Source organism: Pogona vitticeps, chromosome 5 (assembly GCF_051106095.1).
Source record: "Pogona vitticeps strain Pit_001003342236 chromosome 5, PviZW2.1, whole genome shotgun sequence".
NCBI classification, from domain to species: Eukaryota; Metazoa; Chordata; class Lepidosauria; order Squamata; family Agamidae; genus Pogona; species Pogona vitticeps.
In genome coordinates this window covers 65,656,993-65,675,364 of record NC_135787.1, presented here as the reverse complement: position 1 = coordinate 65,675,364, position 18,372 = coordinate 65,656,993, and the positions used below count along the sequence as shown (strand labels likewise).

Below are 18,372 nucleotides of genomic sequence, written 5' to 3'. Positions count from 1 at the left end.
GCCAAAAAAAACCCACATTTCCCATATGACAGTGGTAGATACTAACAAGCAAAATATTAAACTTCACTAGAGTTTTGCCATTTCTATGAAATACATATATCCGTGCACACATATGAGGGACAAAGTAGACCAATATGGCACTTGTAGACCCATATCATGCCAACCCAAGTGACACCACCCAACCTTGGCAGCAGTTCCTCATCACCATAACCTAAAATACTGAAGGAATGCCCCCCCCCGAGTTTGGTCTGAATGGCTCACCTAATCCTTGCATTACTGGTAGAATCTCCCATACGTCCATACATGCTCGCCTGCACAAAATAGGACAACAGGGAGGTAGAATATCTCTTCCTATTTCAACATATGTACATTAGTGTACAACTTGTTTGTTGCATTTATATTCTGCCTCCTCTTGGTGAGTTCAGGAAGGCACAGAAGGCTCTCCTTACCTCATCGTATCTATACAACAACCTTCATAGGAAGACCTGGCTAAGAGCGGCTGGCCAAAGGTCAGCCAAGAGTATCATGTCTCAGTGGGGACTTGAAACTCAGTCTCCTGAGACTCAGTGTAGAATTTTAACCATCTCATCACAGTGGTTGTTTATTCCACTGGCGACATGCTTGCATGCATGTCAACAAGGGTCAGATCACATGTTGAGGCTAATATGTATTTCTTATTTTTCCAGTGTTTTTCTCCAGACATGAAAGTTCTTTGGTGCTATATCCCTGAGATACTGTATGAGACATGCAAACAAAGCTGTGATATCTCTCTGCTGACAAGTTAGAAAATAAAAGCAGTCTCGTTTGCCAAATGCAGATGGAGACAAGTTCATATTAGAATAAACAGACAGTCTTTTCATCTTAAGGAGCACTGCTTCCAGATGAGGAAATGACATCTGATCTATTAAAGCCTTTAAAGTAATTTGAAGTGCAGCATCAAGCATGTGTGCTTAAACAGAAGCCTTTAGGCCAGTGAAGCCTGATGACTCTGTGTCACAGGGCAACAAATCCTCTCTACATTTTATTTTGAACTTCAAAAGAGTTATGCAAGGTGCTGAATGTATTTGAGAAATAGATTTCAGCACTTGTCTAGCTCCTGTAATGTTCAGACTAAAAGTTGATGTGGATTCATCCCCACCCCTGACACTACTGGAATCAGCAGGCATCACTCCTTTAAACTCAACAGGATTTTTTCTAGGAAATATGACTATTGAAGGGATAGACTGTTTGGTAGATAGATACGATGGTTAGAAAAATTGGTGCAAAGATACCTTTCTTCTATGCCAGCAGTCAAGTTGGAATGAATGTATTAATTAGTTTTCTCTGTTCTTCTCCCTTTTTTTCCCCATGGCCTCAATACTCCAACACTTCAAATATGTCTTCTTTGCATAATGGCAAAAGCCAGTATCCTATTGAGGATTTCTATGTGTGCAAATAACACTGTGCAAAGTGACTGTTGCATAATTGCTTTGGCAACTGATTGTACAACAGGTTGCAGAATGATTTGTACAATAGATACACTGCCAGATAACACAAATACCTGTGCACATTAATTGCATATGCGGAAATATCCAGTAGGATACTGGCCTATGTTTCAACTACACCAGCCCTGGAGCACATACTAGTACATCCCTAAGTAGTAACACAATTGTTTAAGCTTATCTTTAGTTCATGTCCATCTTTAAGCATCTGGCATCTAGCTGCTGAGCCAGAGGTTGGGAGTTTGATTCCCCTACTATGAATCCTGGAAGAGCTGGCCTGGGTAGCCTTGGGCAAGCTGCAGTCCCAGGAATATCCAAGAAGAAGGGAATGGTAAACTGCTTCTGAGTACTTACTACCTAGAAAACCCTGGAAAGGGCTGCCATAAATCAGAATTAACTTGATGGCACAATATTATTACTATTATTAAATTCCATATGCACATGCCAATGTATTTAAATATCTCTTGGTGTCTTTAATGATTAAGTGGTTGGTGGCTAGAGAGAGAATCTTTTTAGTAGAGACACCCCAATTCTTGGAAGAACAGTTTCTGCAGGCAAGCTCGCCTAACACTACATTTCAGAGCAGTTTTATATATGTCTGCTTAGACTCATTACTCCCAGGTGGGGAGTAGAGGATCTCTTTTTGGGAGAAGGTGAACCCCTTCACTATTTTCTCAGATCTTTTGGGTGTGTTGATTTTATTGTTATCCTGTGTTGATATTTACTATACCTCAGTTGCATTTTTCTTGTCTTATGGCTTACTCATTTTATCATTTATGTGGCTTGACCAGTGTTATGAGGAGCTCTAAAGATGCCTTTGGACTGAATTATGCCGTATCAGATTGCAGGAACAAATAGATTTTTAATATTTTAAAAAGAATATTTTTATTGACTTTATAGAAATGGGCATAACATTCTAGAGATGAATGGAGAAGCCAAATTTGTATACTGCACGTTCCTCCACCTAAGAGCAAAAAGTAATCATGAAACTTTATGATGGAGTTGTACTATATCAACCAGGAACTATCCAAATACTATTTGCTGAACTAAACAACAGCTACAGAACAGCGTAAGATTTAGCAGCACTGGAGATTTTTTTAAACAAAAATAATGTTTTGCCAGATTGTTTGTCTTTAAAATATAAAAATGCTGCTATGCATAATAAAAAGCACCTTGCATTTTTCAAATGTAGTTATATTTTTAGCTTGCCCTAGAATCTTTCTTTCCCCCTCCCAGGGCATATTTCTGACTGCTCATAGAAATCTCTTATTTTCCCTATATGAATTTAATTACTGTAAAATGTATAATAACAAAGTTCTCACAAGCTATCAGTCTCTCTTTGCTAGTTCATATGTTTTGCTCTCAAGTGATTGTGCACAGAATTGGAATGTATGTCATATTTCATAGGCAAATTTTATGTCCCAGATTTTAAGGGATGGAGTTAAAAGTAGCCTGCATTCAGACCTTGCAGTAATCAGAGCTTGTTGGACTACTGTATCCCTACTTGTAGCTTCCTATCATGTATGGAAGTATTTCAGTAATAATGATACTGTATCCACCACTGCTGAATTAGGGGGTCAGTTAGTGAGCAAAGACCAAACTTTTCATTGATAGTGTGAAAGTTTGTGTCAAGAGCACATTTTGATTAAAGATTAACACAGGATGATTTACTATCAGTCCCAACTGTTCTACAGGTGTAGCTACTGCACTACAGGTGAGAGCTATCTCTCTTCTAGTGGTGCTCAATTCCCTTGATGGATGGTTCTCATCACCAGCTTCAGGTTACCTCAGAACCAGTTTTCTTTAATATAGCTTCAGATGTAATACATCTTGATGAAAAACACATTCATATATTAAACTATCTGCTTACTTAGGGTGTTTCCAAATGGAGAGACCTCTGCACTCCCCAGCTGCGGCTGTGCCATTTTAAATCAAATGAAGTTTTATTTCTCCAAATGAAGTTTTATTTTTCCAACAACAAAGTGTGTGATCAATTCATTATTCCTTCTCTGCATCAGTGATACAGCCTTGCCCAGGTGAACCCTTTGGCTCCTCCTCCTTCTTGTAATCTCTTCCCTCCCTTTCCAAGTCTTTCCCTTCCCAGGTATCTATGAGCATGCACTGTATAATATTCTGCTATAGCAATTCTCAGATTCAGTGTTTTCCTTGCCTGATCAAATTTCATATATCAATTCCAGAATGCTATTTGCTTTATGATTTTTCCTGTTTCTTAAGTAATTCTGAACAATTGTAGAATGCCTTGGTTATTCCAACCCCCCCCCCAAAAGTCCCATTTTTATTCTATAATCTGCAATTGCATTTTTTCATGTCCCCAGTTTAGTTTCTTGGACTAAAACTCCCAGACGCCTTAACCACTAGCAGTGCCGACCAGGATTTCAGGGAGTTGTAGCCCAAGAATTATCTGGGGACCCAAGGTTGGGAAGCAAGGAAGGCTCAATCTCAATATAATGCCCTCCTTGGTCTCCTTTTATCTCTTCATTCTCTCGGCTTTGAAATTTTAATAATTCCTAAACGCACATCCCCATCTCCAAATCAGGTTTCTCTGAGCACTTTTCCTTTCTCTTCCCTTTAGGAGAGAAACAAATAGGATAAAGAGGGGGAAAGGAGAGGCATTGCTTTTGGGTTAGCTATCAGTATCAACTTGATCACTCCCAGAACAGTCCACTTTTTACAGTGTTGCTCTTGGCACAGTGCAGAGGTTGTGAAATGTTCTAGTCCCTACACTGCCTCCTGGGACCAGTGTTGCAGGTGGGACCATGTGTGTGAATGGGGCTCAAGCACAAGCTCTGATCCTTGCATCAACTGGCTGTACTTCTCATCGACTCTTTCCAGTTTCGTGATCCAAAGAAAGTCTCTTTGCACAGTCCATGCCATCCAACATATGCAAAGAGTACCCCAATGTTATCTCTCCACACTAATGTGAAATAACAGGATGATTACAGTGGTGCCTCAACTTACCAACATCCCTACTTACGACCATCTCGAATTCCAACCAGCTCCAGCTGCAAAATTTTCCTTCTACTTGAGACCAGAGTTTCCGCTTATGAACAGAAAAAGGCAGGGGGAAAAGGCAGGGAATTCAAATTTCTAAATGTAGGTGGCGACAAGGCTGCTTCTTTGTAGCTCTTTCACCCCAGCAATTAGAGAGTGTGCATCGGAGGAGACTTGGGACTGCCTCCTTCTGATTCTGAGTGTGTGTGTGTGTTTGCAGGGAGGCTTCGGGCTGCCTGGTAAGGTAAGGTGCTGTTTTCTGCTTTTAAAAAACTGTTCTGGATGTTTTTGCAGTGTGGTTTTGAGTTGGGGGGATTAGGTTTCTGTGCTGTGATTGGTCTTGGAGGGTTTGTTTATTTTTTGTTTGTTTTTCCCCCCATTTCTGATGGGTCTTCGGTGGTTTGTTTGTTTTTTGAATTTTTCCCCTCCCATTTCCAATGGGTCTTGGGGGGGGTTGGTTGCTTTTGGGTTTTTTCCCATTTCTGATGGATCTTGGGGGGGTTGTTTGTTTTTTTGGCTTCCCCCCATTTCCAATGGGTCTTAGGGGTTTGGTTGCTTTTTGTATTTTTCCCCCATTTCCTATGAGTCCTGCATGATTCCCTTGCTTTTTCCTTTGTTTTCCTTGCATTTCCAACCTGCCCCCTTTGTTCTCTGTGCATTTCCGATCTGCCCTGTTTGTTTTCTGTGCACTTCCAATGGGTCTTGCTCGCTTGTTTTTCTTTTCTCTTTTTTTGTCCCCTTCGGGCAAAAGGGATTAATCGTGTTTCTAATGAGTCTTGCAGTGATTGGGGGGGATTTTTTTATTTGGCCAGAACAGATTAATTGTATGGTGCTTCGATTTATGACCATTTCGAGTTACATTCATCTTCCGAAACGGATTATGGTCGTAAGGTCACTTTTCAAAAGAGTAAGAGAAACAGGGTAGGATAGAATCTCATTATCTCCAATCAATATTATCAGGTACCTTCTCCCCAATTTGCTTGCCTTTCTTACCTAGAAAGGTGAGCTGGGTTGGAAGATAAATCTTGTTACCACTGATCAGTCGTTGGAGATAATACTGTATTAGTGTTCCCATTGAAAGACAAGAGCTGCATAGGAGAATCTTACTTCAGAGAATGGGGCTTTGTTAAGAAGTCTCCTTTTAACTATTTGTAGCTAAGATTCAGTCCTTCTATGGACTAGGTTAGGCCTGAGGTAAGAGGAAGGTTCTCTTCCACAGGACCAGGAAAACTGGGGTTCAAATGACTGATAAGGCTTTAAGCAGTGGCTGACACTGAGCCATTGGCTATCTTACAGCTCAAGGTAACTCATGGGATTCTGCTGAAAAGAAAAGAGGTAAAACCATATAGGCTATGTTGAGTGCTTTGGAGAATGATTGGGATAGTAGGAATAAAGCACACCATTGTTGATCATACTTTCATACACAAAATGCTTTATCATTTGATTATTCTTTAAAGCCCATGACAGCTCATTCCCATTTTTACAGATGAGGAAAACATGGTGGTCAGAAAGTGGCCAAAGCTGCTTTATTTATGTGTGAACCCCAAATCCAGTTACTAGTTACTAGTCATCAGTCCAGTGGTGTCCACTGGACACAACTAGCTACCATGTGACTCAATGTATTGATGTAACACTAGTATTGCACCATGTATACTCAACAGCCATAATATAACATGTTTTCTTTTCTAAATACATTTTATTACATTATTGGAGAATATTCAGAATTAGATCTTGAAAGGGCTGTGAGAGGCAATCATTCAGTGGCTTTGCATTATTGTTTAAATGACAAAAAGAAGCTGTAAAGCAATGGGAAATAATAATGTGGTGGGTTTTTTTTTGTTTTTTTGAATCTTACCATGTGTCTTATTAGTCACCATGTAAATCTGGGAGATCAAATGGATTTGGCTGCTTTGCTTTATTCGCTGAAGAGAGTTTGGGGCTGATTAATTGGCAGGTGGCTTAAAGCAGGTAATGCAACACCTTTTCATCACAGCAGTCCTAAGCATTGCCCTGTGTGCACCTGAGAACTTAAAAAAAGAGAAGATTGTTGAAAGCAAGTGATTTATTGTGGAAGGATTTAAAACCTCAAAATGCAAATAATGTTAAATACAATGATCAGATAAATCACTTCGAAGGGAGAGAAAGCACATGCTGGCAGATTTGCTGGGAAAGCTATTGCAGATAAATGTTATATAAGTTTACCTTTCAAATAACAGAAGCCTGTCATGTGGCTGGTCCCAAAAAATCCTCCATAATCAAGCTTTCAAAGCACATCTGTGTAAACATTATCACATCAGTGTAAAACATCAACCAATGGGCTTTTGCTTTGAACCAAACCATCTTAATTGCAGGGCTAAATCAAAGCAGTACATCAAAGTTGCTGAATCTGTAGAGGAACCAATTGTGCAGGTAGCCTGCACTTAAAGATAGTTTTGTCAATAAGTGAAAAAAGAATTAAAAATGAACATATAGAAAATACTTTTTTTAAAAAAATGACATGTAGGGACCCAGCAAAAATTGGTGTGGGAGTGCAGTACAAAATATTGGCAACTTTTTTGGGGGGGTTGCCATCCTTCAGTCTCAAGAGACTATGGTAATGTGCTCCGAATAGAGATCTTGGAACAGCGTCTAGTGTGGCTGAGAAGGCCAATAAAAGAGTGACAATCCCTTCCACACTGAAGACAAATACAGTCTGTCTCCTGTCCAGCTCCCTGATTTTGCTGGTTTCGGGTTAGGGTTAGGGTTAGGTTAGGGTTAGGGTTAGATTTTGCCTCTTTGCCTCAGCCTGCTGAACAAGTGTCTCTTCAATTTGGCAACATAAACAAAGGCAAAATAGTTACAACTAAGGCTGCAAGTACACTAGAAAATATGGTTTGTTTCACAGTCTATACTACATTTGAAATGGCAATCAGTGCTCGCACAGGGGCAGCAGATTAATTAGAGTTCACTGTTCATACTGAATGGGATACAATTCGCATTTCAGCCCACAGCCCTTCTGTCTTTCCTTCCTTCCTCTGACCTTGCCTCTGCTGATCCCTCCTTCCTCTGGTCCCACCTCTATCAGTCTGATAGAGAACTGACAAAGGCATAAATATGGAAAATGATGATGATGACCCAGCGAGAACGCGATAGGGTGATCTAGCATTAATCTCATATATGTAAGAATAAAAAATAAAAATTTGGAGGACAATCGGAATTTATTTATTTATTTATTTATTTATTTATATTTATATTTATATTTATATCCCGCTTATCTGGTCAATTACGACCACTCTAGGCGGAAGAGAGGAAAGAATTAAAAGGCATGTTCCCTTGGTCCTGATCATCATGCCCTAACTGACTACATCACCAAAAACACCATCTACAGACAACAACCGCCATCTTTACAATGTATCACGACTAACCACATGGGGGAAAACAGTTCAAAACATTCGAGATAGAAAAAGTAGAAGTCTCCCAGCAGCAAAATAATAATCATAATAAAAAATACGCACACAGTTTGCTTTGATTCCACAAGGCAACTCAACAAAGAATCTTCAAGCCTTGCAGGATTTATAATTAATATTCATAAAACAATAATTTTATCCCCATGGAGGATTCAGGGAGCATATTGCTAATTTTTGTTGCCCCATTTAAAAATATTTATGAGAAAGCTTTAAAGAAGAGGTACAAGATGCCCTCATATTTTGTCCAACCCTGTTGTAAGGTGACTTTATTGGACAGATCCTATCCTCAGATTTCCTGATATAGAGCAGCATAGAAATTCTTAAATAAATGAAGAGATGCAATCTACACCTTCTACTGAATTTGTTTATTATTTTATTATTTATTTAGTTGTTACACTGATATCCTGCTTTTCTTTCAGTATGCTTAAGGCAGCCTACATGGCTCTCTTCTTCCCCATTTCATTTCTACTGCAATCTTGGGGACGAAATCAGGCTGGAAATGACCGGCCCAGGTTCAAAAGAAGAATTTCATAGCTCAGTGAGGACTAGAAGCCAGATCATCCAAGTCCTAGCAACCACTCTCTCATTTTAGGTCTCTTTTCAACCTCACCCTTTTTAAGGCTATTTTGAATCCTATCTGTCAGTTCTTGCTCTACTAACTTCATACTGAGGCTGAATTATAGGGCTGGAAAAGTCTTGCGGGTCTGCATCCCAATGGGCAATGGGCATCCCAATGGGCAATGAACAGTTGAAAGATCACAGTATGATGCAATTAAGTACCATCAATAAATTTACTGAAAAGCCGCCTTGGCAGGCAGATTTATTGCAAGTGCAGCATAATAAAGCAAACATCCAGATTTGTAGAATACGAGTGAAAGTGAAATATAAAACAAACTCACCTCTTTCAAGTATAGCCTTTCAAGTGTGAGCTCGGAAGCAGTTACGCCATTTTATCAAGCACTGGGAAAAACATGATAAGGGTCTTTTTTCACCTTGCTGTTTGCACTAATCATGTGACAGGAAAAGATAACACCTAATACATACTTTTTCTTCTTCTGTTTTCCTATCATGGAAAGTTAAACATATCCAAAGAGGGCTTTTGCAAGAACACATTATTCTACTTCAAGTATACACCACAATCTAATCATTTTCCCTTTACTTCCTCAAATGAAATCTTCAATAGCATTGAATAAATATGTTGGTGATCCAGGTTTGGTTTATGTTGCTTTGTTTTACAACATCCACAGCTAGTAAATAGTATGAATTGAACAGGCAATGCATATCTGTATGTTTTCTAAGAATAGTATACGGTATTTTCTCAAAGGTGATTTAGTGACTATTTTCAGAATAGAAGAGGATAGTAGCTTTGATGGTGTTAATTCTTTGGGGAAAAGCTTAATTTGTAGAATGACAACTGAAATACCTATAGCTGTAATGTCATCACATAACTTTAAGATGGTATCTTTGACAATGGCAGACATCTGAATGGAAAAGAAGAAACGTGATATTTGTGTTCTTGGAGGCTTTCATGGCCGGGTTCTGATGGTTGCTGTGGGTTTTTTCAGGCTGTTTGGCCATGTTCTGGAACCTCCAGAACACGGCCAAAGAGCCTGAAAATCCCACAACAACCAAACATGGTATTTGTTGGGGAAGTAAGTAACAGAAAGCTATGGGTGAACAACTGCACACATAGCAAGTTCAACTTCCTAAATATCATGGTCAAAGTACTCTTTAAGAGGCTAAAGGCCAGAAACAAAAGCATGAACACAAAGATATCCATGTTAGTCAAATTAGATATTTGTGGTTTGAATGCTGGGTGCATCAACCCAAGATGGTAGGGATAAGCCTGTCCTACCCCCCTCTTGGATGACCCACTGGCGAATATTTCATTCCTTTTGACTTAAGGAGTCTCACCTATCCTGCTTCTGTTTTTAAAAAATGGAAACATATAATGTGCAATGCTACTGCCAAGGATTTATCCCCACAGAATGTTTGCATATAACTCTGCATATCCTAATAGCGCTAGACTTTTCATGTCATCCATAATACACAGGTAGTCAGAACCAGCAGGGAAAGATGATGAAGAATGAAAGACTTGTAGTTTTGAAAAGTTATTGGTGGGGGGGAGGAAAGACCAAAGGCAAAAGATTGCAGCAATAGAAACAAGAAGAACAAGTGAGCATAGATAACTAAGAAAGGAACAAGAGCACATCAGAAACCAGGGATCACAGTAGTATGAAGCTATCTATGGACAGGCCCTGATTTAAAAAATCCACATGTCCATCAAAAAAGCAAAGTGCTAACCATTAAAACGGGCCAACATGATTTGCAACACAACAAGCCAAATGAAGACCCTGTCAATGTAGCATAATCTACTACAGCCCAAACCAGGATAACAATATGGATAGCATTCAAAGGTTGTTGGACTTCACATTCAGCAATACCAACTGCCATGACCTGGCATCTTGGATGATGGGAAATGTAGTCCACAAACATCTTGAGGACTGACAGTTTTGTGCCTCAGCCAACCTCGAGTCTCCATGTTTTTCTTGCAACAGCTTGTTCTACTTCTAGTTGATGTGTGAATTCCTAAATATATTTATATCTCATTGTTTTAAAATTATGGGAGCACTGGTTGTTCTCAGTTGCTGGTTTGTTAATTCTTTAACTACAATTGTGATCGGGTTCAGTTTCAAATTTTGACAACTCATTTTGCACAGGAAATATCACAGGAGATGTCTTAACTTTAACATCTTTATTGCTTACGCAAGGATCAACACTGTTCATCATCAGGTCAAAACAACTTAACTCCGGCAACGAGCCATAACTGTCAGAAGTGAACTCCTGCCCGAAGTTTGTTAAATTCACAGGGGGGCTGGGCCAAACTTCTCCTCGTTGGTGGGTCTCTGGAGGGGTGCGCTCCTCACTGCACAAATGGTGCCACAGCATGGGTGCCGGGCCCAATCTCTCTCAGGTGGAGGAGTATTAAATCTTGAATGAGGTCGTATCACTTGCCGTCCTCTTCCCTGCCCCTTTGGGAATACAACCACCGTCCACTCCAAAGTTTCATATTTAGTGTCTCTTGCCTCTTTAAGTGGGGGATCTGGTAGCAATCCCCCTAACTTTAGGTTTGGGGAATCTCTTAATAACTCCTGTGTTTTCACTCTCTTGTACTCCCGCAGTCTCTCCAGCTCTCTTTTACGTTTCCACTTGTCTAGTTCCATCCCAAACCATTACTCCCCTTGAGTACTTATACCCTCCTCCCAAACGGTCAGTTCTTGCTCCTCCCCCTTCTGATTCCTGCCCTCCTCTACTAGACATATTTCTACCTTCCCCTTTCTCTCCGTGCCTTCTCTCTCTCACTCTCTAGTCTCGTTCTCCCTTGGGTTCCATTCCACATTAATATTCACCTGTTCCAATACTCCCACTTCTCCCTCTGTCTCCCGAGACGGCACACTCTCATTCGGACCTCATTCACAACAATTCTAACAATCATTCAAGAATTCATTTTGCTTCATTTCGATTATGAACTTTGAGTGGCATATATTGAATGAAATCGTTATTTAGTGTATTAAGTCATAGAGTAGGGCCATTGAATCAATGAAATTTATAGAATTAACTCACCAAATCCCCACTGATTCAATGGGGATTCAACACTAGTTATGACTCACTACACTAAGCAAAAGAATTTCAGCCAGTATCTACAATCAAGTTAGAATCTCATGTGATTAAAATAAACTTCTGTTCTTGGACAAAATTTTCAATGGGACGGTCTTAGGAACATCCAGATACAGATGTTGCTCCTGCAACTATTGATATGTTTTCCTCAGGGAAAAGTATAGGACACTTTCCTTTTATAGCTCGAATTGTTCTCTACTGCTTCAGGATTTCAACACTGATGAGACCTACTGAGCAATGTATCCTGCTACCTGGCTTTTGCTCCTTTTGCAAGGTGAGTCCCTTCCCAGGCTTTGCCAAATGATCCATGGGCTCCATCTAATCTAGATAAAGACACTGGGTTGTTAATGCATAGTGAATACTGTACCATAATAAACCAGAAATACTTTATCTGTCCCACTGGACTCCATGGGCTCTAGCAGCATGGAAACAGGCATCATGTGTACAAAGGTTGGAAAACAGGAGGATTCGATACTGAAGTACTGAAACAAAGGTTCATGTGGATCTTGCTCTCAAATGAGACGGCTTCTAACTCAGATTTTGACAAATTCAGGGATAGGTTTTCCTTCTGAGTCACTCCCTGCAGCGAATGGAACCTTCACATTCAGGAGCATTGCAACAATGCGAAAAGATACATCATCCTCTGGGTGGTCAGATGCAAAAGGAGTAAAAAAAGCAGGGCTCCTAACAGTGTGTAGAAGAGGAAATGTCAACCAACTTGAAAAGCCACATCAGCTGGAAGCCCCTCCTCATCCTTAAGGTAGAAGAGCCCTCTGTCCTCTGTTGCATTGGCCCCTGGATACTGTAAGACTCCTTGGCCAACCACGGTTGAAACCTACACCTGTGAGGACCGGGATTCGTGAGAGGCGCGCGAAGACGCGGCCTGACCCACGTGACAGAGGGAAGAGAGAAAAGAGACAAACAGGTGAGGGGGGTGGAAATAAGAGAGCGGAGGCGGGAGTAACGGGAATTTGGCAAGCTAGGGTCCGCGTCTCGCGCTTGGCAGCAGCTCTCGCGAGGTTTCGGCCCGCCGCAGCGAGCGCCTTGCCTCAGCGCCAGGGTCCTGTCCTGTCAGTCTGCGTAGGCTGCGCTATGGCAGCGCTGAGGGGGCTCCTCGGGTGGCGACGCTGCCGTCGTCTTCCCAGCGGCGGCAGGGGCGGCCCGGAGCTGCCTCACCGCAGGCCGTTATGGGGTCTCAGGGCTGCCGGGTCGGCGGGCGGCGACGGAGCGCCGAGCGGGCTGAGCGTCGCAGCCGCTGGGGCGGCCGGTGGGGCGCTCGCTTGGTTCCTGTGCCAGCGCTTCTACGGCCAACCCCGCGAGCGGGAAGGAGCCCGACGGCGGCCGCCGCCACGGATGCTCGGCAGCGGAGGCGGGGGCCGAGGCCGTAGCGGGCCAGGAGAAGCCGACGAGCCTGGCCAAGGCCGGGGACTCTTGCCCATCCCGGTCGCGGCAGCTGCCAAGGAGACGACGGTAGGGGTGTGTGTGTGTGTGTGTGTGTGTGTGTGTGTGTGTGTGTGTGTGTGTGTGTGTGTGTGTGTGTGTGTGTGTCAGAGAGAGGGACGGTGAGCGAAGGAGCGCCCCGCCTCGTCCTCCCTCCTTCCCCCCCTCCCAAGGGGCGGGGCTCAGCAAGGTGTCTGTCTCTAGTGATGCTCGGAGAGGAACAGACCATCTCTGGTGGCCCCAGGGCAGCCCCGGAATGGCGGCTCGCTGTCCTGCTGCCCCTGTGAAAGGCACAAGGAGAATAAGGCAGCGACTGTATCTCTTTTTCATCCTTTGCAAGGAGGGCCTAGCCCCCCCCCCACGCACTTGGCAACAGGGAGGATTACTTGGGTCAGCGCCTCTCTTGGCAGCTGCTGTTAGAGAAGGGGGGGAAATGACGAGCAGAGGAGACTCCCTGGCAAGGTTGCAGTGGCCTTGGCGTAGATGCTCATGGGACAAACAGACTTGTTGTTTCGAAGTCCTTCTGCCTCCCTAATAGTCACGAACTTGTTTCAGACGTGATGGTGGGAAGGAAGCATGTTCATACAGGAAGTTTATTGAAAGATTTTTTACTCCACTCTTCAGCTGAAAAGCCTTTCCAGAGCAGCTTGTCTATGATCATGGGGGGGGGGGTGTCACCTTTTTAAAAATAGCGTTTGATGTTTACACAAATGTTTTGCCCGCACACAATAAGAGAGCTTGTGATGGATCATGCTTTGCTGCTGTGTTTGCAAGCGCAGCAAAGTAGATACTGTATGCATGCTGTGTGCAGTTTGATGTGCTTCCCATTTTAGAAAATGCTTTCATAGTGTTTTGAAATGATGTTTAGAATAGTAATGTCTGCCCAGTTGCAATCTATTTTCACTTGTGAAGTGTCACTTGTCAAAGTTTATTGTATTTTCACTTGTCAACTGCCCGTGCGCATTAGCACATTCAAACAGTAAGGGAAGGCAGATGGGGGCATTATTACACTTTAGCCTTGCAAAGTATGGGGAGGGTTTCTGGAAGACAGATGACATACACCTATGTTTTGCAATGAAATACCATGAACTTTTTTGTCGCACTGTGTTATTTAACTGTCAAAAAGCAACAGGATGAACTATACTTGGAGCATTTGTTTTTCCTATCACATTTTGTTTTGGTATTCCAGTGGGTGTGTTCTGCTTCAGGCTGTGATTATGTGCTTCACAGGTATCCCTAGTTGGTGTCATCATCTGTTGAAGGATACACCCCCTTGTATGTCATGTCTGCCTAGATGTTACCACCATCCCTGCCCATCATCAGAAGGTTGCCTTCATTACAGGGGAACAAAATCCTATTATTTATTAACCTGAGTACATCCATGCATTTCCAGTACTGATTTAGTCTTACCTCTCTTGTCATTGGTTTTATATATGATCATAATATGTTGGTAAAGCAACATGTAAAATATGACTGACCCTGGGCATGTGGCTTGGCACTTCAGTGCCAGGTTCTGGCCTCATGGTATATTTGACTTGCGTACTTTCCCTGATGCAATAATGACATAATAACATAATTGGAGCATGGTAGTGTCATGAATTATCACATATGGGGTGAAGAGGCTCTGGTGGCCACAGGCATGTCTGTATGTGCTGATTCCCTTAAAATAGCCACATGGGAGTGGCAGTCACTGTGTACAGTAGGCAAGTCACCAGACTGAAGGCAGAAGAGTAACAGTGTGGAAGAGATATGCAATTTGTTGCAATAAGAAGAGAAATTAGCAGATAGCAGGAGGTAAAATGGTTAACAACAAACATATGTATTTCCCCAGTTACCATTTTAACACACACCCAAACCACCAAAATTTTGTTGACTAGGGAAAAATTCTACAGGATGGACAGTTTTCATCCACTTTTTTATACTGGCCATATCTGCTATAAATAATAAGGGCAGCTGAGGCTGGTATCTCTGTTTGCTTTACATTTACAACAAATAACCAAGGTGTTGATGATTTTACATTACAAATGTGTTACAGTTGGTGTTGTGTGTATATTAAGATCTAAACCCAGTCACATGGCACTGGCCATGTGACCACGGAAGATTGTCTTCGGACAAACGCTGGCTCTATGGCTTGGAAACGGGGATGAGCACCGCCCCATAGAGTCGAACACGACTGGACAAAAATTGTCAAGGGGAACCTTTACCTTTAAACCCAGTCTTAGTCCATTTTTAATTTTAATTTTTATTGAATAATTATACATAAAAATATAAGCAAAAACAGACAAACCTAAAAAATCTTATAACACAAAACAACAAAAACAATAGTACAAAACAAGCTCCCACCCACCAACCCCCAGCAGGATCATTAGGAGATGTAACTGATTTTTTCTCCCTTTACGGAGCCCCATTCACCTTTCAGAATTGTATTGACTCTTGTAAAAATACATGTCCCTTCCCCTTCATTAATACAAAATCAATAAATTCCCCTAAAATCTACAAAAAATTCTTATTTATCAATCCCTTCTTTAATTTAATATTACAGATTAAGTAATATTAGCTATATTCCAAACCTCTTTATACCATTCATTTAATTGAAAATCAAATTTTATTTTCTAGTTCCTTGATACCATTAATCTTGCCGCTAATAATAAATTTGAAATTAATTATTTAGTTAATAACATCGCTTCTTATTAAATATTGATAAAAGTGTTATTTATCAAACTGTCAGTGGTTTCACTCATTAGCTAACAATAAGACTGAAAAGTACTGTACAGTATCAGTACTGGATCATTTTGGCAAAACATTTAGACAGAAATGTACAGTATCAGTATTTTTCTCTCATATCACAGCTTTTGCAGGGCATGGAGACTTAATTTAGACCAAAGAAAGTGTGACAGTTTGGGAGTCTCACAGGGCAAGGAGCAAGATGGGATTTGACTTTCCAGCTGGAGTTTATGTTTTTACTTTTTATGTTTAGTTCTTTCCCCTCCCCTTCTTTCTGGATCTTTTTCAAGGACAAACAAACATGAAAGGCCTGGCTCTATGTGTTTGGCAGCAGGGGTAGGGAATGGTAACAACAAGCATGAAGTAGAGTCAGTGAAAATAATATTCAGATTTTTTGGTTTTTTTAAACTTTAAAGAAAATTCACAAAAGCTATGGGAACAGGTACTGGCAGAAAATGAGAATGCATGATTCTAGTGATTTGAGGAAAGCTATGAAAGTACTACTGTATTCCCAAAGTCCCTAATAACTAGCACAGCAAGTTGCCTTGTAGACTTCACATTGCTACATCTAAAGCCGCAGAAAGATATTGGGTAAACCAATGAAGCATACCATTTCATAATCTGACATTTCATTCTGCTTGGCTGTATAAAAATGCCATCACCTTTACTTTTTTATAATCTTGACAAATAATGAAATTACAGCTTTGCTCGGTTTATGAGAACAGTCTATTAAAATGTTTGAATAGATGAGGCTTTGAACTATGATTGCTAACCTGATACAACTTTTCAATTGAATAAACAACAGAATAGCTTACCTGAAGAAAATGTATTTTTGACATTAATTTTATCATGTTCATGTTTTTATTTTCAGGTATGGTGCTGGAAATAAGTCAAACAAACTTATCCTTCCTGGCATACCTTTTTTCTAATACAGTACATGTATTAGAAAGGCTAATTTTAAAAAATGAATAAACAAATATACCGCAACTGTTTCTGACTAGTTAAGTGAGTTTGGAGGATTGGTATTGGTTGCTTTATGAACAGACACATTTATTGTTTTTAGTAAATGAAATTAAATGATATCTGAAAAGGTTATTAAGCACAAACACTGGAATTTTTTTCTGCCTTTTCATTCTGCACAGGGACTTGAATGAAATATAGTACGTGGACATGAAAACAGTATGTTATGAAATACAATGTGACTCTTCAGCTTTTAAAAGAAAATTATATCTATTCCTGACAGATAGATATCCAGAAGTGTTCCCCTTGGCCACATTTGGATATAACACTAAACCAGGGGTTGACAACTTTGACACATCTGGGAAGGCAATTTTCTGCCCTGAGGACTGTCCAGACTGTCAGGAAATGAAAGCAAGAGTGTAAATCCATTTCTGTTTTTGGAAATGTGGTGTTTGTTAGCATTAAAAATTTGTGGCCTATTTAAAACATGAATTGCAGCTCCTAGAGGTAAAGGGGGATTCTACAAGTGCTAGGAGCAGCATACAGCTTACCCAGGGCCATAGTACAGTGGGGTCTTGACTTAAGAACGGCTCGAGTTAAGAACATTTTGACTTAAGAACCACTCTAATAGGAAAATACTGACTTGACTTACATACTTAGATTTGAGTTAAGAACTGAAAAAAACCACGTGGGAGGCAGGGAAAGTGCAAAATTTGAACTTTCAGTTAACTGTTGGCCAGTGAAAACGGTGCCTGTCTGCTTCCTCACTCCTCCCAGCGTTTAGAGAGTGGATTGGGAGACAGTCTTCAGGCTGCCTGGTACTGTCCTGCCTGGACTGTATTTTCCCTGCCTTCCCTGAACCTTTCTTGACCTAAGAAAAAAAGAAACAAAATATCCCCCTCTAGTGGTCGAAGGCAGAATAGCAGCTTCCCATTAGTTTCTATGGACGGAAAAGAGCCGATACGGATCAAATGGTTTTCAATGCATTCCTATGAGAAATGCAGATTTGACCTGAGAACTTTTTGACTTGAGAACCGCCTTCCAATACGGATTAAGTTCTCAAGTCAAGACCCCACTGTATTGCTACTACAGTATTACATTAAACTTTGCTTTAGCTGAGCAGAACAAGCTTGGGCTTCCATGCAACCCCCACTTCTCTTCCTCTGGCCCAGACACAACTGGAAGATTCTGCTACTGTTTTAGATTAACTCATAGCTAATATGTGATCTAAATCCTAAAGTGAAGTTTTACTCTTAACCGAAGTTAGTGGAAGTGAGTCAGTGGTTTGACATTAGCTTGCTTTGATTAACTATAGGTTCAGCCAACATAACAAGCTATGGTCAATCAAATATGGAAATGAACTGTTATTTGCAACACTGGTTCATCATACGTACAGTAAATATCCTAGAAACATCCTGAGATCTGCTTCTCTGAAAAATTAAAACGGATTTCTCATCAAGAAAGTGTCAGAGATATGTATGAATATGCTGTCAAAGACCACTGAATATTACAAGTTTCTTGTGGTTATGATATGGAAGTGCTAAATCATTTTACAACAGTGCAGATATTGCAAGGTTACAAAACTCTGTTGGAAACCCGACAAAAGTAAGAATTTCCTGGTGCAAGATTAA

At 40.9% G+C, this 18,372-nt stretch overlaps 1 protein-coding gene across 5 annotated transcripts in view; it reads left to right on the top strand.

The window, feature by feature from the left end:
- The first annotated feature begins 1,616 nt into the window (after nt 1-1,616).
- Nucleotides 1,617-18,372, top strand: part of MICU3 (mitochondrial calcium uptake 3) — a 79,485-nt gene continuing 62,729 nt past the window's right edge. Inside the window, exon 1 of one of the 5 annotated variants that reach the window (XM_073001317.2) lies at nt 1,617-12,542. Coding sequence is in view for 2 of the 5 variants with exons in the window: in XM_073001316.2 (XP_072857417.2) it covers nt 12,710-13,087 (378 nt within the window). In the remaining 3 variants the exon portion in view is untranslated. Of the gene's footprint in view, nt 12,543-12,639; nt 13,088-18,372 lie in introns of those variants that run through there. The other 4 variants (XR_013545817.1, XR_012087652.2, XM_073001316.2 and 1 more) reach the window with 4 other exon arrangements.